This window comes from Xiphias gladius, chromosome 6 (genome assembly GCF_016859285.1).
Source record: "Xiphias gladius isolate SHS-SW01 ecotype Sanya breed wild chromosome 6, ASM1685928v1, whole genome shotgun sequence".
Taxonomy (NCBI): domain Eukaryota; kingdom Metazoa; phylum Chordata; class Actinopteri; order Istiophoriformes; family Xiphiidae; genus Xiphias; species Xiphias gladius.
Window position 1 is genome coordinate 29825286 of NC_053405.1, and position 23871 is coordinate 29849156.

Genomic DNA, 23871 nt, shown 5'->3' on the forward strand with positions numbered 1-23871 from the left:
ATTTAAACAAACCTTCCACTGCCCCAGGCTGAATCTCCCTCAACAACAGCCAAGCTATTAGTGGAGGGAAAGCCCTGGCCACAGCACTGTGGATCCCATTTCAGGCCCACACCTCAGACCACATCAACCAGGGTTAAGTCCCCCAAAGAAGACAGAAGGCCTCACAATATCCTGCTCTTCGACACAAGAGCTTTTCTGTGTTTGTGTATTGCAGATACTCTTTTCAATTAACCCATACAGCTGCAGTTGGCTGCCGAGAGCCACTTAATTGTCTGCCAAGTAGTCTGGGTATCCATGAAGGACACAGTCTCATAGCGAGTAGGCCGACAGCAGGGGTGATTGCTCACCTTTTTGCCGGAGATGCTCCCATTGTCCATAAGACTCTTGAGGGCCAAGTCATAGTTCTTGCGGGAGCTGTGGCATGTGCCAACACAGTACTTAAAGAGGATTATCTCATCTGAATCATACCCGAGGCCAAGATCCCGCACCCGCATCTCCTTCCTCTCCAAATGGCAGTCGTGGCTGCTCTTGGTCTTTTTGCGGTTCCTCCTTGACGATCGGGGCGAGTTTGGGTCACGAGGGGAGCGCCGCCATCTGCCCTGCTGGATTTCCTCTTCCCGCATCAGTGACCACTCTTCTACAAGGAAAAGGAATCACACATTGGACATCCGGGATAGTAAATTATTTGATTCATGCAAATTTTATTTGGACATTTTTGACTTTTGTGGCTGTATCTAAAAGGACACTGAGTCAGACAGAGACCAAATTTATACTCAAATTTTTCAAGTGAATTTAGGATCACTATCATTACCTTGTTAAAGCGATGCATTTTCTGTTGAAACAGGTTAATAAACAGTGAGGTGTGCAGCAAATATGGAGTGATAGGCAGTTTGATTTGACAGATCAGGCAGAAAGGTGGGTTGTCCAAAAATTTGTGATGACTTTATTTGTGGCTTTTTTTGTTACAATTTCTAGTGAGCATGTGGTCACTGCAAAGGTTATACAGTTTTCCAGGAAGGTCATTTGCTCATTTCATGGTATCTTTGAGGGTACTTTATACTAAGACACGGCACTGCTTGGAAGCAGTAACATTCAATGGCGCTGGCCCAGGCTAAAGTCTGGCCATCCCACTTGCCAGCCCAGAGTCGCTCATTCTTTTCTTGTGTGGAACCATTTCTCCCCACTGCCTTAGCTCCACTGGGGGTGCGTTTTAACAGCGCGCTCATCTGGTTGCACTGCCCCTCCCCCACCCACTTTGTGTTCAGCTCACTTGCTACCGTAGTCTGAGGGGGAGATGAAACACATGGTTGCTGAGCTTTGCTGATGTGGGATAAAACTGAAGTCACTCCTGGCAGTATAATTACCAGAAAGATGTTTAATCGACAACTAGTACATGAATGGATCTGTTTTAGTGATGGACAGATCCGAGCATGCAAGGTATAAAATAGCTACTGACTTTTCATATGACTGCGATACCTGCGCTGAGTGAAATCTGATCTCCTGCTGCTGCACGCACAGTGCAATTTCTTTTCCATCACACCGAAAAGTAGTCTCACTGTATCTGTTTCTTCCGCTAACATTCCTCCTTGTCATCATTAAAACAGATACACCTACCAAAAGCGCCCAAAAAGTATTTTCTTTGCCCAATTGCCCCCCAATAGCGGGCTAAAGTTGGTGAGAGATAGCTTGCATTTCCCATGGATGCTTCACAATAACAGCCACTGGTTGATTTGACAGGATGCTTTCAATGTGAAGGAGCAGCAACTGGAAATGTTGGGTTAGCATTAGCGATTCACGCTCCGGCATTAACAGCTCCACTAGAACAGTGACTAGAACAGTCAGACTTGTCGTTACACAAAAGTGGCAGGAGTTTTAACTCCAGGCTGAAGCTTTTCACTGTATCTATATTGATAAGTCACAGGGACTAACTGAAACTGGAAGAGCAGCATGTTTGCGCCCTCTAGTGAGCTGCCATTGTCGGATGCTGAATTGGGTCTGTGTTTTGAGTGCTAAGCGGGGAGGTTAAACTGGGCCAGACCACGAGCAAGCAGGGCTCCAGGTGTTTTTCCACAAAACACAGTATCAGAATGAATCAGCTGATTTATAAGGTAGTTTTAGCTGTGTACACCAACTTATTTTTCTAATCCAGTGAGTTTTAAAATGCTGGAAAGTTATACTGTGAAGACAAAAGTAAGAAAAGGAACATAGAAACCAATCTCCAAAGAGCAGAAATTCAGGTACAAGTTACAAAGCTACTGAAAATGAATAAAAATATTGTTGATCAAAAAACAAAAAGACAAACTAATAATAGTAAATAAATAATATGGGACTGTTTTCACTTACTGCCTGCAGATACACGCATTTTGGCCATAAGTAAAAATCTGTACAGCGCCATACCATGCACAAAAACTGAACAAGATACTAATTTCTGTGCCACCACAAAGTGATAACTGACCTCGGCCTGGTGACCCCTATGATAATTTTCTGGCTCCTCCACTGGTAATATTTTTTGGCCACTTAGGGGCAGCAGGACAAGCTGTCAACACATATTATCACCTTATGAAGTTGATATGCCAAATGTGTTGGCGAAAAGTTGTCGTTTTACACATCCAGCAGACACAGAGCAACATTAGTTTTCTTGAGGAGTCGGGTTGTGTCCACAAGATAGATGTAAGTCCAATATACACTCTCCTTTAGCTCTAGTCTGGTTTCCATCCACTCTTATGGAAAAGTAAATACTCCGCTATGTTCAGCAGCTGTAACTTTGTCTGTTGTTTGCTGCTGAACGAGTAGTGTAAAGTGGGTTTTTAGAGCTTTTTTGAGCCAAAGCAGTAAATGTATGGGCCATAAAACCAAAACAATTAGCTGAAAGACACTACAATGCTTTGTAGATCTGAAAGGAACTGAAGGGTCAGGTGATACTTTTTTGTGGGTTTGTCACTACGAGTAATACCTTTCATATGAGACATTGTCTTTTGATTCATTTTTTAACAAAAAAAATATTGATTAGTGCAGCTTCAAGTGCATTTAGACTTCTATTGAGGCCACCATTTCTGTCTTACAGATGAATGTTGGTGAAAATATTCCACAAGGATTATACGCAAGAAAGTCATTAGTAATAATAGATAGCAGATGGAAGGTAGAAGCATTTATTGTTTATTTCTCTCAGCTATAGCTAGAAAACCTTTCAACTGTACTCTAAGACCAGGAAAGGGCATATAAGTTGCAGTATATCACAATATTATGTTAATAATGTAAAATCCCAGAAAAAACAAATCTCATCACAAAACTGACATTAGAACTTCACTGTGTAACGTGCATCTTAAAATTTTAACTAGCATATTATTGCACAGACGTACTCTACTAATTGGTTTATTCATGGTAAGGGAGGGACTCAGGCACAGGGTATCAAAAGTTCACAAAGACATCTTGTATCGCTTCTAAACACACAGCCATATGTTGACATCTACTCAACTCGACACACAAATTCCTGGTGTATGTAAACATATTTGGCAGGCCAACTGTTCTCTGGTTAGTTAATCTCCCTCACCTGACAGCATCCTGGTCCAAATCCATAATGACAAGCTGGAGGACGAAGCTGTGTTAATATTTTTTATTTCTGTATGAGAGCAAAAACCACAGACAATGGTTGGAGCAGTGATTATATTAATAAAGCAAACATAAAGCAAAAATCATGTACTGACTCCACATATATCCCAGGGACTTTATTCACAAAACATTGTACATCTAAAAGTAGCCTCTAACTGGCTGAATAAGGAGAAACTCCTAAAAATGATGGTCTATCATACCTAAATTTAGGACTCCTAAGTTTTTGATGTAAGATTAATTCACAAAGCATTTTAGTGCTAAAAGTAACTCCTATGTCTGAGAGAAAGTTAGAGACAGTCAAGGCAGGCAAGGGTGCCGATTTGGGTGTGCCGTTCCCTGGAATCATAGACTAGTTCTGGGGATGTGAGATGTCACCTCTCTGGCGAGGAGGGGGCTGGAGTTGGTGCGGGAGGTGGAGCTCTACCCAAGAGCTGGTCCTGACCTCCCTCGGCCCTAAGCAGAATTCTGCTAAGGGGCCCTCCTACCTGACCCATGAGCCACGTAAACCCTTTTCAAATATAAAATACTATTCATACAATGGTTTGGCTGAATACTTGATATTATTGTTAACTGAGAGATCGGCATCTACGTTGCCTTGTATGCCCAGCTAATCAACATTTTAAATTCAATATTTAATCAATAGTCAATGTCAATCCATTGCTTTCCATCTTGCATTAGTCCAGAGCTGTAACTCAACGTTGACTGAGAGACTAGATAATCATAGTCTTGTTTTAAAATTATGTACACCTATGAGGAGGGCCATCACGCCCATATATTGTCTGGACTGGTCCCCACAGAGGTTGCTTCTGGAAAGCATGAGTTTCGTTTTGTGCATGCGCATATGAACACATGTTCACGTGTGACTTGCTTATTTTTTCTGATTTGCAGTTGCAGTTTATCAAATGCAATAAATAGTTGTATTTCACTCTCACTTTTGTCAGGCACAAAGTCACAGAACACAGTCCTGGAAGTGGCAGGTAGACAAAGCACAGACAAACCAAGAGATGAGACAGACAGACTAGAGAGAGATGCACTGCAAGCTAGAAGCTAAATGTTACTCTTATTTTCTGACATCAAACCTGAAGAGGAGAGAACACAAGTTGACCTGACTGCTGTTCCTGCAATTCACTGTCATGGTGTTTTTTTTCTCGTTTTTTTTCCATGACCAGAGGGATAGTTCTGCTTCATCCTCTCATCGAAGTTGTAAACATTGACACAAACCAAAAATGCTCAGTTACACATTTGTTTGATATCAAGTGTACTGTTAATAATCACCAACTATCATAGCCATTGATGGATTACCTGTGGAATATGTTCTCAATGTAGAATTACTACGTCAATAGATAAAGATTAGTCCAGTCAAAAAACAAGATAATATTTGTTTACAACTAAACAGTTACTAACAAAATCTACCTGTGTATGTATGTCTACAGTATGTAATTAAATTTATCTAATTAAAATGTTTTATTGTATTTAAATTTTAAATGTATTTAATTTTAATTTCTTTTTCACTTTATATTGAATTTAATTTAACTTTGAAGTGAATTTCTAAATGTAAGTAATAGATTTAATTTAATAAAAAAAGTAAATGAAAATAAAATTCCAATTTAATTTCAAAGTTTAATTTAATTTACTTCAATTTCCATTTAAAAAAAATTTAATCTATTCTGATCTAATCTAATCTAATCTAGTTCTGTTTCACACTCCTATGTATTGGTGAATATTGTATTTCATATTTACCGGCAAAGACCAGTCACCTAACAATCACAGTAGACAGAGTGAGTAAATTAAAAAAAAGTAAAAGGTGCCTTCAGGAGCTTTGTGAATATCTTTGAAAAGGAAAATCTACTGCTATTTAGGAGGAGTCCTAATGGTAGGATAAGACACTTTGTCAATACGGGCCCAGATGTCTACGCCTTTAGAGACTGGAGGGTAAAAAACTTCTCGAACTTCAGTTTATGTTCTGGATTACAATGGAGTTTCATCAACTACCGGGGGGGACCATGTGTGATTAAATTGAAAGCAGACATGGAGGTTGAAACTGGGAGTCAAATTCCTCTGGTTATCAGCTGAGTGGTGCAAAATGTACTGCCACAGTGCGGCATCATTATCAGTAGGGGAGGAGAGCTGCTGGCTCAACTCCAGCAGGCGCTGAAGTTGCTTTCTTAGTTGCCAGGAACATATCAAACAGGAGTTGCCCGCTCCGCCGTGCAGACCTGGTCCAGGTCCTTGAATCATTTTTACGTCCTGACCTGGGGATTCCTTAGGCTTTCTCTAAATGCCTCCACGCAGTCATTCCTTATGGAATGGTAATCACCACTGTAGAATGCTCATATACAGCCGAATAAGTGCATGTCAGTTCATGCCTTGATGTTTGTGAAAAGAAAAAACTTGTAATCATGAGGAAAAAAAAGATGATTAAAAGATGCATAGTAATACCCCCCCCCCCAGGCAAAAATTGCAGGATCCTTTTAGTCAGACTCCGCTAAGGTAAATATTCAGCCATGTTAAAACATGCCATATGGGTTTGCATTATTTCATGTAATTATAGAACTGTTCCATGTTACAGCTGAATTGGGCAATGTTTAGGCAGTCATGTCTAACTATACTAAACATTGTTTTTGTTCAGAGAGGAGTCGCAAGAAACTCTCAGCCGGATACGTTAGTGTTTCAGTATGATATTTCTGATCACAAAAACAGGAGAAACAGAACTTAAGTTTGCCCAACAGCACCACCAAAAGTCTGTAACACCAGTGATTGACACGATATGCAGTAGCTGTACAGTCACTGATTTTTGTGCCTGTGTTCTTTGAGTTCATATAGGCCTGGGGAAGAAGGCATCAGATACTGGAGTAAATCAAAGCAATCTTTCACAATAATGACTCACAGATCGCAGTCTACTTTCAAAGAATGTTAGGTAAATATATTTTGAATGTCTCTCAAGGGAGTAAAAAGCCTTTGTTATATCTTTGCTGTCAGCATTTTGTCACAATTTGCTGAACAGCAGCACACGCAGAACGCAGACACACAAAGGCAGGCTGATGCAGGGGAGATACTCAAATTGAAGATAAACAGGCTTACAGGCAGAGAGGCTGGACAATCAGCCAGACGAGTAGAAAGGCAAGCTGGCAAGAACAGTCAACACGATACAAAACGTAGGTAGCTGCTTCACAAGGAAACACTAAGAGGAAGAAGCAGATGTACTAGGAATACACTCAGGGACAAAGGACTAGCGACAAAAGGCAGGTATATATAGTGCTATGCTGACTGGGGAATGAGGAGCAGGTGGGGAGAGACCAGTTGACTGCAGGGCAGATGAGAAGTGAGAACAGATGTGTGAATGGGCAGGGCGGACAGGTGAACGGGAACCAGGAGGAAAGTCGGAGGACATCTGGGGGGTGAATAGAGGAAGGTAGTTCTGAGGAAATGAGGGGAGACAGGGGGCCGGCAGGACAGTAGCAGATCGTGACACATTAGGATTATTTCTGGCCCACTGCTACTTCCTTTTGCCATTCAAATGGAAGTAGCCAGTTTTTGGGCAAGTGTATAATTATTTTCTATTCTCCCTATTTACTACTTTCTGTGTAGTAGCTTCTGTTATAATTGTTTCTTTCTTGGGTAATTTGTGTGATACAGATGTTGTATGACAGGGAATTTTAATGATGTAGTAGATTCAACATGTTCTTGTATAATATTTTTCTATATTATCTGTATTTTCTATTTTTGTTGTAAGTATTGGCAAACTCTGTCCCTTTAGACACAATCATACAGTGTTATCCAGCACTGCTCTGATTGGTCCAGTCTGAGAGTAGCTTCTGATGGGTGAGTTTTATATCTGTAAAGGAATATACAGGAAAATATGAGTATAAGTATGTATGTTTACATGCATAAAGTATGGAAACCTTGCTCATGGCTCAATAATGCATAAACAGGTGTTTTATATTAATACTTTTTTTTTAAATCTTTGTATGTACTAAGTCTGCAGTTTTATGTACTGCTTTCAGTAAATACAGCTCCCCCCAATTTAAATCTGGAAAAACTCTCAGTTTCCCCTGTCTACTCAGTACTTACTACATGAGTGATTAGCCCCAAAGGGACTCTAGATGGTGTAAGTTTCTGACAAGCGGCTGTAGACTCCCTATATCCATAATACCTAAATGATCCTAATTATGAGCAGCTTCCAGTGGTGGCCCAAAATTTCACCCTTCCTTGTCTGCATCATATACCACCATTAAAATTAATTCTCAGATGTTCTGTGCTGAGACTGTTCACTGCAACTGAGCACGTACACTGGATACGTAGGGGATAGGGGCAGCTGGGGCTCAGGAGGTAGAGCGGGTCGTCCACTAACCAGAAGGATGGTGGTTCGATGTCGATGTATCCTTGGGCAAGATACTGAACCCCAGTTTTGGGATGCCATCAGTATGTGTATGTGTATGAATGTGCGTGTGAATGGGTGAATGTGACAGTAGTGTAAAGCGCTTTGAGTGGTTGATAAGACTAGAAAAGTGCCATATAAGTGTGATCCATTTTAGTTTATTCACCCTGTATGCTGGTTACACTGGATATATCAGATACAGCTTATTTACTTTAATTTAAATTCTGTTTGTAGGGCAGGGCTAGCCCTACAAACAGAAAATGTCTGTGACTGACTGACAGTTTCTATTGCATCTTGAAGGCAGGCAGTGCTGCACCTTTGTCACTAGATTTACCGACTTTCACACCCCTTTATTGACTTTTCTTCATACAAGCCCCTCGCGAAGGATCTAGCCACTTTTCGGACAAACTTTAGCTACTTTGTGTAGAAATATCCACCAGTATTGCTCTGCAAGCATGAGGTCAGGCTTTACCTCTGCAAACACACCTCTCTATGCGTCTCATTCAAATGACCGTACGGCAGCTGACACAGACGTGAATGAGCTTCTAACTTTCTCTCTGACTGATCATTTTACAGGTAAATGCAGCTGAAATCACAGCACAGCCGTTGTCTTTAACCTAGGTGTTTGGTGATTTTGTCAGATGACGTCGTGGTTATAAAATCAATATTTTAGCAGCAGAGCAGCAGCTTGGAAATGGCTTGGAAGTGACTGCTGGTTAAAGTTTCAGTCACTATTTCAAACTTGTTCCGTTGTCAGAAACAGAAAACCATGTAAATGAGAACAGCTTTATTGGGAATTTAGCTGTATTAAAATACTGTATATGTGAGCACAGAGAGTTAAAGGGTGGTCCAGCCACATACTAGGTTTTTGACCTAGTCTAACGTATTAACAAGAAAATGATTATTAAAGATTGAAACTGCTAGATCATACTCTTGCTTAACATACTGATTCAGTAATAATTTAGTCAATGGTGGAGTGTGGGCTGGCTTCCCTCAAATCTTCTTTTACTTTTTTATTTATTTTTTTTACGTGTAGTTTTATTAGAAAATATTATTTATCATAAAAGATTCTGAAGTCTGGTTTGGCTACATAGCAAACTAACTGGTAGAATAAACAGACATATAATCCAAAGCCATTCATCTTATTTCCCTGGTAGCTGTGATGAACGGGACTACGATGCATGACAGAAACCTGCACACTGGATTGATTATTTTTACCCTGTTGTACAAAGGGGGCCTTGCTCTATTGACCAAGGTCATACTCAGTGTTGAAAACTACCAGGCAAATTTCCAGAGGCTATATTAGTCATCCAGGGGTGACATGCTGCTATTTTATGGCCTCCAACTCAGATTTATGAAGCTTTGTTTTCAGCATCTTACCTGCACAGAAACTGTCTGAGTAATGTTACAATGAAAGATGAAAATAAAGAGTGCCCTTCCCAAGTTTATAAAAGCCTAGCAGTGTATGCCTGGAGGCAGCCTATGTAACATGACCCAAACCAACCTTATGCAGAAGTGAATGAAAATATTTTATTTGTTCACACTGGGTATGCTTTATAAAGTTTCCCAACATACTAAATAATACTGAATTTCTACATTTCCTTTACTATTTTTTAAAGGGTTGTTCGTATATCTCAAGTTCTAATCAAATACAATCCCATTTTGAAGCAGTAACAGACAAAGTTTCTATCATCTCTGCCCATGAACATCATGAGCCCTATTTTTGTGGTGCTAGGAAAAGCGTGGCAGAGTTTGGCGACATGAATCTTGTAATGCGCAGCAATCTTGGTGCCAAGAATAAGCATGCTTTGTGAGGTCCGCCACTCACCTGCTCAGAGCAGGATTCATTAAAATCACACCCATATAAACCTCCCTTAAATCGCACAAACCCCTTTATTCATGTTTTGCTCATCTTTCCACTTTTATTTTCCTTTTATCAGCCAGCTGACATATGATCATGCAGACAGGCTTTATGCCAGCCAGACAGACTACAGAATAATGAATGATTCTTACCAGCTCAGTCATCCACAACAGTTAGTAGGTAGTCTGTACTCAAGGCCTTTCCCTTAATCTGTTGAGGCTCTTAACAGCCGTTTGAAGGCAGAAGTATCTGTTCCATCTGCAGGCACTAACAGGAGTGATGTGTTGTCAAGCCACAACTACGTACGGCAGATCTGCTGGTTAAATTTTGTGCAAACAGCACCAGACTGTTGCATAATAACTACAGAAACCTCAGTGCTCATGTGTACGTTAAACTTGTCGTTTTAATTCATTACTCTACAGTTTCTACAGCAAATCAACAGGTGTACTGGACACATGGAAGTTGAAAGTTGAAGTTCAGAGGCTCATGAAAAATCCTAGATCAATTAAAACTTCTCACTCAGCTAGTAAATCTGTTCCTTCCCCCTCCCGCAGTGTCTTCACTCAGAACACCTGGTAACTGTGGAATCAGTGCATGTCTCACCTTCTTTTTAACAGGTCTGGCCAAAGTCATACATACAACATACATTTATTTGTGGATCATACCAGGATTACCTTTGTGTCGCAATATGAAGATAAGGCAGGCAACTATTTATTTACCAGGTTGTCAGGAATCATTTTTCTATGAAAAACAATAAAATCTAGACTGAATTAAACTTCAAACATTATTTCAGAAATACAGAAATAAAACATTAAAGGAAGAGTAAGTGATTCTGGAGAAAGACTGTTGATATTTGAACTCAACAGCAAAACAAATACACCCCTCCCTTCAGAAGCTCCGCCCCCCACGTTCATGGACACGCATTGCCAAGGCAACGACACAATGGCGGAATCCAGAGCATCTTATACAGTGTGGAAGTGGATGCTCTTTCTCATAGCTGCAGTCAATAAAAACCTTTATAATATAAAACGAAATTAAACAAATTACATGCACACAAACACAGCATCCAAAACACAATGGAGTAAAAACCAGCGGGAGTTAGTTGTTTAGGTTTTTCTTACAGAACAGAAGGGAAGACCCTAGATTTGTAGCTAAGCTAACAAGGAAGGTAACATTACCTGGCATAGCATTTCGAATGAGGCATCAATCCAAATAATCCCACTGTACTAGCAAACTTCTGTTGTTAGGGCTACATGGCTATAAAACCCTTTGCACATTGTACGGACAAACACTATGATATAGAGCAAACAATGAACTGGCCATCGGGACTAATGGGACATATCCCAGTGGGATGTCAAGTGGGCCGCCGCATTACTGGGCTGATGGACCGTAAAAAATCCATAAAGTTTTTCAAGTTTTTACCTGCCCCGTCAGTCTCTTTACCGGCCCTCTCTGTGTGCCCGTCATTCGGGTGCGGGCTGGTCCCAGTGGATAAGTCCAGGGCTGAATTTCTTTGCCAGTCCAACCATGCAGTCTCCACTGTTGGAAAGCCTCACCGATGTTAACGTGGGTCTTCCCCCTCGCCTGATCACAGCCCTTCTTTTTAAACTTTGTCCCTCAGACCTTCTACTCTCAGACTGTTTTTCGGCCATCTCTGGTTCTCTGTTGTGTAGCATGTTAGCATGCAACAGAATTACCATCTCTCTTGCTCCAGATTCTACTTTCAGTGTAGATATGACACTATGGTGGTATTTTATGGCAGATGGTTATGGATTATTGTATGACATAAAATATTGAACCATTACACACAGAAAGCATTATGATTGTAAGATCTTCACGATGTCCAAAATGTATTCAAAAGTGAATTCAATTGAGAAGACTCGTCATCTTTTCTTGGCAGTGTATTTAAGCTGTTGTGTTCATATTTTGACATTCTGTATGTCATATACAATAAAGACATTCCTCTGAGGAAAAACACACAGGATTCCCAAACTGTTTGTGAGTCATGACAGGGAGAGGCTTGTTTTTAAAAGGGGATGAAAGCAGTGTCCCAACCTCTGACATGCCCACCTATAATGTATGATGCATTCTTTCTGATCCCACACTGTTTCCAAGTGTGCTGCACGTGCGCCAGGTGTGCCTGGCCACAAAATGCGCTCGGCACGCACCCGCTGCACTGCGTAGGGCGCAGTGCGCTCTGCCGTCAGGTTCATGAAAACAGAACCCCACACCTCTGCAAGCTGAGATCATTCTGACTGTTCTTGTCATATGTGTCTTTAATTTACATTAACTTACATATGTTCCTTGAAGACCCAACTTAACCTTGACCAACAGTTTTATCTCTAAAATTCTATTGTTACCCTGTGCAGACCAGCTTTCTCTATCCAAATGGGAGGTGTTCTTTAGGTAATTTATTAGGATATTTAAAATAAATGGTTTATGGCTTTATTTGATATATAGTTTTCCTTTATTCAATGTACTGACATCAGCTAGGCCACTAACCTTAAGATACAGATCTGTCAACCAAGAGAAAATGACACACCGATGGAAGTGGAAAAGGCACAGTTTTTGTGACTACTTTTAAGAGTGACCAAATGCTTAGAAGGGGAAGATAGCTCATTTCAGAATGAAAAGCCTAGCTAGAGTTTGGAGTTAGAGTTTCTTTTTATGTCTAATAAATGACCAATTTCCTAAAATAAATTTGTACCATTTCCTTTTTCATTGCATTTTACCGTTGCACTACCACCACCAGCCTGGACTGTTGCCACAGGTCAGGTTGGGTCCATGGATTTATGCTGTTCACACAATTTTGAGTAAACTCTAGGGAAGGCTGTGTTTAGAAATCCAAGGAGACCAGCAGTTTCAGAAATACTCAAACCAGCCTGTCTGGCACCAACAAATTATGCAATCATGCAAAGTCACTGACTGTTGGCCAGAAAGAGATCACATTTTCCCCAATCTGGTGTTCGATGTGAACAGTAACTGAAGCTCATGACCTGTATCTACAGGATTTTATACACTTCACAGCTGCCAAGGTGTACAGGTGTTCCTAATAAAGTGCTCGATGAGTGTATGTGCAGAACTGACCAGTCCAGACAGAACTACGAGAATTTGTAATTGATCACAGCAAATTATGCTTAACCATAAATTAAATGAAACAAGCAAACAAACAGACCTTGATTCTGGATACCTTGCTGATTAAATAAGAAAGTTGATTACTTACTAAAAGCATCAGGCCAGGGTCTGTAGACACTGCTGTCCTGTTCCAGATCCTCTGCAGGAGACCAGGAGGGCTCCCTGAGGACACGCTGGATTTCTGACTGAGCCTCTTTATTGTCTTCCTCAGAAAACACATCTTCCACCACTGTCAGCAATGTTGCCACCACCCACAACATCACCTGACAATATAAAGGAACACACAGTTACTTTGGTCAACAGGCTTGCTGGGTGGTAATGGAAGCTGAAGAATTAACAGACTCACTTGCGCTTCATTGTAAAAATCATCAAGCAGGAGAGTGTGCAATCACAAAGACACATGTGAGGGTTATACATTTATGTTTTTCACCGGAGCACCCAAGTTGTGGAGGGGCAAAACGGTAATCCATCACTGTAGAAACCTTGATTAAGTGGTACTTTTGGCCAGAGGTATGTCTGCCAGGCACGGTGCACTCCTCTGCTGTTTAACAAGCCACAAAAAACAAGTTCAGGGGCCTCACTTATAAAACTGTGTGAAGGAAAAGTCAGAAAAGGTGTATACCAAAAAATATTGAGATTTATAAAACTTTGTGCACACCTATAAGCAAATTTCTCTTTATAAATCACAATCAACTTGAATATGTGTGCACTCTGTTGAGACTTATACTCCGCCCAAAACGAACCAGCAATTAACCATAAATGGTCAATGCAAATCCCTTATGTTCCTGTGGAGAATGGAGGCAGTGTTACACACAAAACAGAGTTTTTGAGACTGAGGGCTGGAGCAGCTGTGAATACAACAAACAAGACTGAGATTAAACAAGGAGGTCAGACATGGAGTTGGGTGCCTTAAATACTTTGCTGCACACCACCAGAGTATGGAATGATAGACACACAGGGACACTGAAACTCAGCTCTTGCTATTTGTTAAGCATCTGTAGGCTATAGACACCTACACGGCTGATGAAATCACATACTCAATATCTAAAAAGAACAATAAACATTGTATTTATCTCCCCAAATCCAGCATATAGGTGTTCCTCTCATTGTCACATTTGCCAATGACTGCAGGTGGTGTCGGGTTAGGTGCCTGGAGAACGCAGAGTGTGTCTGGCAACCTCTCAGCGTCTCCAGTGCATTCTGTGCTCCTGGTGCCCCTTACAGCACAGGCACGTATTCACTGAAGCAATTTTGTACAAAAAACAATCTGAAAACTAATTCAAATCGTAGTTGGCAATTTGATGGTATGCTCCACAACTGACCGGGATCAAGTGTGAGCCCAACCACCTCCTCTGAGCTCTAAGGGTTTGGGAAGTGGATATGAACCATTTTTGTTTTTTATAAATCCCAACTCTTCCCTGCAAAGTGATGTACGCACGGTTCAAACCCTGTCTTGTGCTTAGGCAATGGTTATAAATAAGACCCCCGCTCTTTCACTTCAGTAAAAATTGCAGAAGTAGCAATAGTTGTATTAGAAACCTTCTGTAACGAGTAAAAGTAATGCATTCAAAATTTTACTTGAGTAACAGTATACATAAGTACAAAAAGTAAAAGTACTTACGCGTTTATTTGTGCACCTATGTGTAATTACTGTATGGCAATTCTTAATGACAGGCTATTGGAGCGCACATCCTCCCAGTGCATTCAGTTCAGTGGCCTCACTCAACATTTCATCATCGTTTTCGTATAATTTGGACACTGGATTATAATTAGGGATGTATTAATGTACATATCAATTATCTGAACTACTTTATATGCTTCTGGGTAGTTCAATCTAATACTGCATCATAAGATATTTATGATTATATGTTGTATTAATAATCCAAATATGCAAAGTAATTTAACAAAAGCTTTAAAATAAATGTAGCTGAATAAAACATACAATCTTTGGAGTAAAGCATATAATGAAATTAACCAAGTAGTGTACAAGCCCCTATTAATGTATTTACTGTGAGTAATGTACTCGAGTAAATGTACTTAGTTATTTTCCAACACTGCAAAAAAACATGCTGATGATTTTGCTACTTTTAATATTATTAATATTAATATGTTCATACATCCAGACTCAAACACTGGAGAAATGAGAGAATGCCATTCATTGTGCAGTAAACCTTAAAAAATGTGCTTGCACTGCCCAATGGAACTCAAAGACTCAAAAGTTGTCCAGTTGTACAATGTGGGAATATTGCAAGAGGTTCAAATTTATGTAACAGTCCTCTTGCACATAGAAGTGAAAAACTATTAGCAACTTATAGCGATTTTTTTTAATCCTTTGTGAAACAGAAACACATTATTGTTTTCTACTCTACGCAACAACATTAATGAACTTCAAACAAAATGGAAGAAAAGCTGATAGCCCAACTCGGTCTCCTAAAAATTGCATTTATATACAACTAATCTGCAGCAGTGTTTGAAGGAAACATTTTGAAGGATTACATTTTTTTTCAATCAACATAATAAGGAAAGATTGTTATTTAATGCATCTGGTAGTCACAAAAATGTTGATACTTAACGTATCGGTAAAATGTTCACGGACAGCATATTTCATTTGTTTCCTGCCAAAATATTTGATCTTACAATATGAAAGACTACAGCTTTATTAAACTTTTCATTGCTATGTTGAGGAACTCACGGCACCTGGTTTGGGTTAGGGAAACCAACCCAGGGATCATGGTCTGGTAAAAAGTCCACAGTTACTTGAATCACAAAAAACAACCTGATTATCAACATGTAACAACAACCACAATATTTCTCTAACCTTAACCAAAGTCCTTTAGTTGCTAAACGTAATGACACACAGGAGTCTGGATGGGAAACCTGTTGACAAGGTCCTGTGCTTTGTACGCCTGCCATGAGACTGTGGTGCGGTACATGTAGCGCTTCACGCATTGCCTGTGAACATGATCCTGGCAGGGATTACATTTGTCACAACAACACAGACGGGAAGAAAATTTAGAAATACATAAAGGCAATTTCAAGGAGACAAGTTTGGATTGTCACAGTCAACATGACAATGTGAGAAAATAACTAATCAGTCAAAGGTACAGTAGATTACAAATTCAGCACAAACATGCCTGCAAGTTCCAGTCTCACCACAACGCTTAACAGCCTTATCTGTAGAGGGACCAAAAAATTAAATAAATAAAAAAAAATTGTCAGATGGTGTAAAGGTTTATGTTAGAAAATGGACATGGGGTCAATCAATTTAGAAGGGCTAATCTTCTTGGCGTGTATGTGTTCAGCAAATTACAGTCTGTTATGAGATTAGAAGAATTTTTGTGTGCAGTGTTGACATTGTGCCCCACTCCTCATTATGTTTCACTCTGAACCAAAAATGTGACAGTGCAGGGTGCAGAGTGGAGTGACAGCAGAAAGCTACCCGAGCTCCTCTGGATTTCCAGTAAGGTCTGCATCCTTTCTTGTGTGAACAACCAAGGCATTCAGGTTTGTTGTGGCCTGTTAGTAGCTGGTACAGACATAAGTCTCAGGGATAATTACATCCCCTAGACCTAAAAGAAATCATTTTAGCAGCACTACCTGTTCTGTGATAGTGTCACTGAGCCCTAAGAATGATGTTGAATGCATTCCCTTCCTAATAAAATATTTTCAGTCATTTATTGTAAAAAATGTGAAACCTACATTATTTATGTCCATATTTCAACATGTCCTCCAACATAAATGACCATATAGGTCGTTTGTCCCTACCCATTGGTATAAACCTCTGTTGTTATGAATCAATAATATGACCCAGAGGAGCCTACCAGTGGCAGGTGTACCGCACCTTTCCTTGTCAGAGTAAAGATAATAAATGTGGTTAAGGTTGTGGGACAGTCATGGTTTGGTTAGGTTGAGGCACGAAACCTACTTTGTAAGGTTTAGGGAAAAATTGTGGTTTGGGTTAAAATAGATACTTGCTTAAGGTTAGAGGACCTTCATCGTCATGGTTACAATAATAAAGACCTGGTTAAGTTGTGGAACGATCATGGATCAAACAAACAATGCTGATGCAAAGCTGGGTCGTAATAAGCTGTTTGCACTGATGACCTATGGGCTCAATTTTGAGAGGAGCACAGTCGCTCATATTTGCTTGCTAGCACTTTTTTTCCTCCATGCTTTTGTTGGCACATGGCTGCATTTCTTGCCACCTTATCACCACCAACTCTTCACCATTGTTCAGTGAAATAATGTGAAACCCCCTGTGCGCGTGCATGAGATATTGACAAAACAAAGACTCACTCTTACAACACTCCTGCATATTGCTACTAGTGTACAAATCTCCACTGGGAAACATGAATTTGGTGCCAATCCATTTAGTATATTCCAATATATTTCACTGGATAGCAGAAAACTTAGACCTGCTAGCACCAGTTACATGAAAACTCAGATGATTATCAAATTGATTAGGATTCATGCCCTGGAGAATGTTACTGTCTAAACCAAATTTCATGGCAGTTCATCCAATAGTTGATAAGGTATTTCAGTCTGGACCAAAGTGGTGACCTACCTATTGCAGACAGACTTTGCCCTCCCTAGAGTCAAGCCACTAGGACTTTATTTTTTGGATTTGAATCTAATGTAGTGATATACAGTGTTAAATTGTGTAAACTGAAAGCTTCCTTGGGTAAGCTGATCCATCCTGTTCCGTCAGCTCTTTGACATGGAAATTGTGTCTGGGTTCCCTGTGTCTGGCTTTGAGTCTGTAGAGGCCTCCTTTCTATGGTCTTTTGGGATACCTGCAGCCAACATCTGCACCTCTTTAATTACTTATTTGACACATGACACCTTCCCGCTTTGCAGGTGAGGTTAATATTTTAACATCTCTTATGAAATGAGCTTCTCTGCAGTGTCTGGCAGGAACCTAAGGCCCAGATCAAATGGGCAATGTAGTGGAAACTGGCTGAGGGTGAAGTATATATGTCAACAGTCTGCCAGCAAATAATCCTACTGGCCTACTTTTCCTTCTGATTCTCAGATATTCTTTCATTGATGAGCACAAGGGTAAAAGCTCAGTATGCTTCAAGTGAGGAGCTTTTTGGTTCGTTTACAGAGGAGGCATAGCATGAGCAGCACATTAACAGAGCAGCAGAAGCAACTCCAGTGCTCTGTCCGTGTCTACACAAGATGTAAATGGTAAATGGAATGGACTGCACTCATATCGCGCTTTTGTAGTCTTATCAACCATTCAAAGCGCTTTACACTTTGGCACTTCACCCATTCACACACACATTCATACAGCACTCTATTCTATACATTCTGCGCTTTCTACACACACACACACACACACACACACACACACACACACACACACACACACACACACACAAACACACACACACACACCAATGATACATCAGAGGCAATTTGGGGATCAGTATCATGCCCAAGGACACTTCAACATGTGGACTGGAGGAGCTGGGGATCGAACCACCTTCCGATTATTGCACAACCCTCTCTAACTCCTGAGCCATAGCCGCCCAATGTGTTAAGTCATGTGCATTTGGCAGCGCTTAGAGCTTAATACACAATCACTGTAATTACATGTGTACAATGGAAGAAAACAGACTTCATGCGTAATGATATGCTTTGTGCCATGTTTATGTCTGTATAGCTTGAGTAAAATGCAAGAGGTTACCTGGCATATGTAAGCAGCTGGATTGATTAAAATAGAAGTGAACCTGTTCTGTCACATTTGTGAGACACAGATGACTGAAAAATGTGGCGGAAATGCTTTCTCCGATAGATACAACATCTGAAACCCGCTTTCTGATAACTTAATCATAAAGTGGCTGCCAAGGGCAGAGTAGTGAGGGGAATAATGGAAATGTACTCTGGACCCCAACATGGGTAGAGGGCCCTCAGAAAGCCTGAAATTAAAAATTTTGTTTTTATCTGTAATTTTGAAATTTTGGAGGTTGGGGTGATGGGGTGAACTCGGGTCTCCTGCCTGATAGTCTGACATGGTCTTATCTACAGTCCTGGTTGAAATGATTGGCATCCCTGAATGTTAAAATACAGAATTCAGAATATCTTCATAAAGAAATGCTAATGCTAAATTCTGATAATAATAATAATAAAATAATGCTAATATACTAATATATTTAATAACTTCACTGACCACTACTTCCTTGTACAGCTGGCAAAAAAACATACTGCTTTGCTGTGAAATACACCCTGAACCTATGTGAACATGCTCACCTTCCAATTCTTCAGGTGGTGCTGGGTAGTTGACGCCTCCTGCCTCAACCAGGTTTTTCCATCTGAAAAAACAAAAATATTAATAACAATAACAAAGAAAAGCACTCTTCATTCAGGAGTCTAATTAGGAGTTCTCTTAAATGCCTTATGAAATGTTTCCACAAGCAAGAGGAATTTCGGTTTTCTTTCACTTTACTAATGATGTACATTAGCCTTTGTTAAAGCTTTATCAATCAGTAGTTTCACTGATGATTCATGCTCTGTTTACCACAGTGCCATGGAAATTGAGAGCAAATTCAGTTCACTCAGACAGGATAACACACTTCACTCCAACAGAATTTCAGAGAAACATTTTGAATAAATGCTGCCTGGTCTCTCTAGAGAAATGTATCTAAGTTTAGAGGGAATGTTTTATCATGACCCATCTGAATAATAAAGGGAAGTAAATGTTATTATCAACTTTCTCGTCACACCTTAGCTGTGAAAACTCCCACCATATTTTCTAAAATAAACAAATGGATGACACAAAGTAAACAATTCACCCCTTTTCACAGTCAGATCAGTAAATTCACAGTTGGAGCCAGGTCAGTTATGCTCAGGTCTGGTTTTGGTCTTGAATCTAACCTTTTTTCTGTTTTGTCAAACTTGTATAGGTCTCATGGGTGTTTTGACTCTGACTTGTCTTGGTCTCAATGGCCAGCCTCTCGTATTACTGTTTTTGGTCTCTCCTGTGTCACTGGTTGTTCTCATAGCAGACCGGAGAGGTTTCTCTGCTGTCAGTCAGCTATAATTTAAAAGCACAGGTAATGGTAATGTGTAACACTGTGCAATAGTTTGTTTGTGATTTAATGGCCTCGTCATGACTTTGTCTCAAGTCTGTTTTGGCTTAGTTTTCAATCAATCTCAAATGTTTAACTTGTTTTGGACTCAACTTAAGTATTCATGTCTCCAGTTCTGCATGAAGCTGCCAAATACAACCACAGTCTTCTACCACTAGCAACTTAACAGCTCCACTACAGAGGCTGTGGGGCCATGGCTTGAATTTGTGAACTACAGGTATTCATGACCTGATTTGTAACATGACCTGTGGAAAAAAAAAAAAAGACTCAATCCAAAAGGGATCCGGGGACAGTCAACCTGATCAAAGTAGATCTGAGGATAATTAGATATATCCATATTTTGGTGGACCTTATAAGGCCACTTGCCTCTGTCTGCCCGTTGTGGTTCTAGGTGGGGGGTTATGGGGGGACCCTGTGGCAAGAAGCCTGGACCCCCTATTTGTCAAATAGACACTACAGCATACTGTATGTTCTGTATGCTAAGAAAATACAAAGGAAACACATGAATGTCATGTATCTATGATAGATGCATTCTTTCTTTTTGATATGAATATACACTCACTGAGCACTCATTGTACACCATACTAATACTGGGAAATTCCTCCCCTTGCTCTCAAACAGCCTCAGTTCTTCATGGCATGAATTCAACAAGATGTTGGAAACATTTCTTTAAGAATGTGGTCCATATTGACATGATTGCATCACATAATTTCTGCAGATTTGTCAGCTGCACATTCATGCTGCCAATCTCCTGTTCTACTACATCCCAGAGATGTTCTATTGGATTCAGATCTGGTGACTGGGGAGTCCACTGAAGTTCACTGAACTAATCGTCATGTTCATGAAACCAGTCTGAGACGACTTTTGCTTTATGCATTATCATGCTTGAAGTAGCTATTAGAAGGTGGTAAATAGTGGCCATAAAGGGATGCACGATTGGTATTAAGGGGCCCACAGTGTGCCATGGATTCATGCTGTTGATGCCAAATTCTGACCCCAGCATCTGCTGCTTCAGCAGAAATCTGATTTATCAGACCAGGCTACGTTTTTCCAGTCTTCAACTTTCCAGTGTTGGTGAGCCTGTACCCACTGCAGCTTCAGATTTGTGTTCTTGGCTGACAGGAGAGGAACCCAACGTGGTCTTCTGCTGTTGTAGCCCATCCACCTCAAGGTTGGACATGTTGTTCACTCTGAGATGCTTTTCTTTTCTGCTCACCACAGTTGTAAAGAGTGGTTATCTGAGTTACTGTAGCCTTTCTGTCTGCTCCAACCAGTCTGGCCAGTCTCCTCTGACCTTTCTCATCAACAAGGTGTTTCTGTCCACAGAACTGCTCCTTCCTGGAAGTGTATTGTCACCATTAAAAACTCTAGATATTTGATGTGAACATCAACCGAAGCTCCTGACCTGTATCTGCATAATTATATGGATTTTACTGCTGCCACCTGATTGGCTGATTGGGTAATTGCATTAATAAACAGGTGTACAGGTGTTCCTAATAAAGTGCTCAGTGAGGTTAAATCTGTTGTCTAAAAATTTACTCATTGAATACAGGTACATAATTATTTGGACAGTTACACAATTTTTGTAATTTTGCCTCTGTACACCACCACAACGGATTTGAAACGACACCATTAAGATTTGATTGAAGTGTAGACTTTCAGCTTTAATTGGGGGGGGTACCAAAACATCACATTAACCGTTTAGCAATAAAAGCCATTTTGATACATCCCTCATTTTCAGAGAGTAATTGAACTATTGACTCCGAAGATGCAATAGTTTTGTTAAGTGCCTTCAATTAAAGCTGAAAGTCTATACTTTTACAAAGTCACTTTTACAAAGTTACAAAGCTGAAAGTCTACACATTTACATGGGTTAGAACTGCCGCTTCCCTTGTGATGATTACAGAGAGTCTGTACAGATCTAGTCATATATTAGACTGACACACAGACACGAGACTGGCAACATTTACACAGGGCACCTACCAGACCAGATGTCTGTCAATCCTCTGTTTTCATTAAAATGATACACTGGGCAAAGAGACAGAGACGCTGAACATTTTATAAAATATGCTTTACACTAGTGGTCACGAACCCATTGATTGCGATCGACCAGTCAGTCTTTGTGGAGTTCCAAGTTGCTCATGAAACATTTTAGTTAAAAGGTGATTAGTCAATTTTCAACACCAATGAAAATACTCTCCACCAGCAGGTATAGACTTGAAAACTGGTCTTTGCTTGGAAAAGGTTAGGAACAACTGCTTTACACATATTTTGGTTTTACTGGGTGAATTTATTCAGATTCATGTTAAAATGTCAGAATGTGGATTAATGACGCGTTTTACATTCACAGAGCAATCACTTGACTACTCTGAATATACAGAGTTGGACACTATGCTATCTTAAATAAAAATTAAAAACAAAGGTAATAAAGGTCATGAAATAAATGTTTGTTTTCCTAACTTTTACCACTAATTGACAAGACTGACACAAAAGTGATTGAACTAACAAGTCCTCCAACCTTCCAAGTTTTTCCCTATTCTCTAATACGATCCATTGGAGCCCCCCCTGAATGAACTCCTCTACAGCGGCAGGAGTTATGCCACAGATAAACTGTTAAAATTCGCTGCTGAGAAACACTTGTATGATGTGACAATGTTATACTAAAGGTTCGGTTAGCTTTAGGCACTTGGTTAGGTTTAGGGAAAGGCTGAGGTTTAGATCAAAATTAGTACTTTGTTAAGGTTACAGGACTTTTGTCGTCATGGTTACAATAATAAACACATGGTTAGGTTTATAACGTTATAAACATCATTGTGAGGCATTTGCTGAAAAGACTAATGCTGTTTGACATGACAGCATTAGATTTTGTTTAACAATAAAACGTAACTATGAGTCATAATAACCTGCCTGCAAAAATGAACTAAGGGGTTGTTTTTTATGCCAGGACAGCCTCAATCAAACATATAATCTATGTCCCATTTCAGCTAAATTGTTAAATGATGCATTTAGTGTTGCCAACTTGAAAAGATGGGAAATATCATTTGAACAGGTGACAACTGATCATAAAGAAAACAGAAGTTATATGGTTATACGAGTTCCCATTTACCTTTTACACATTTACCATTTTCCATCTTGTGCTGAAGTGAGACCGCTTGCCTGAAGGTGCCACTGCTATTGACCACTATCTGCTGTTTGAGTGCAGATCCCTGGTCGTTAAATTGGAAATTTCTGACTTCATGAGAGGTTGAGCCCTACTCTAAAAAAAGCACTAGTTTGGTGACTGTGATCATCCTATAAAGACTTTCACTGGTTGAGCCTTGAAGGTTCAACCTTCAAGGCTTCAGTCCCTCACTTAGGTTAAGGTGGCCACTGAGATGTGAAACAGCATAACTTAGTTCATAGTAGTCAGTTCATCAAAGTGCTTACATTTGCTATGTTTAGTACACTTGGCGGTCAGTTGGTCTTTCCTTGGAGAAATCCTCTACCACAAAGAAAGTGATAAGTTTTATATTTCAATTTGTCTTGTCTTAATCGAAGAAGAAGCTCAGCATGAGCAGCAAACACAATATGACAAATTCAACTCATTCAAAATCCACAGAAGAACTGGTGACACACAGGTAATATTATGGAAGATATCAAAGACCTTACATTTCTCTGCTTTAATATAATGCGGAATGGAACCCCAAAATGCATTTCTAGCCCACAGACTCTAGACCAGCTTAATGAGCCATCAATGAACCTAAAACAGGACTAATAAAAATGAGCAAGGCATGCAACATCCTTGAAAGGATCTG

General features: G+C 40.0%; 1 protein-coding gene across 1 annotated transcript; it reads right to left on the reverse strand.

The window, feature by feature from the left end:
* Positions 1-227: 227 nt before the first annotated feature.
* Positions 228-23208, reverse strand: LOC120790791 (glial cell line-derived neurotrophic factor). Its single transcript, XM_040128641.1, is given in 6 exon segments — positions 228-637; positions 13072-13246; positions 17650-17740; positions 19214-19235; positions 19238-19300; positions 23184-23208. Coding segments are annotated over 6 exon segments (786 nt in total).
* Positions 23209-23871: the final 663 nt, after the last annotated feature.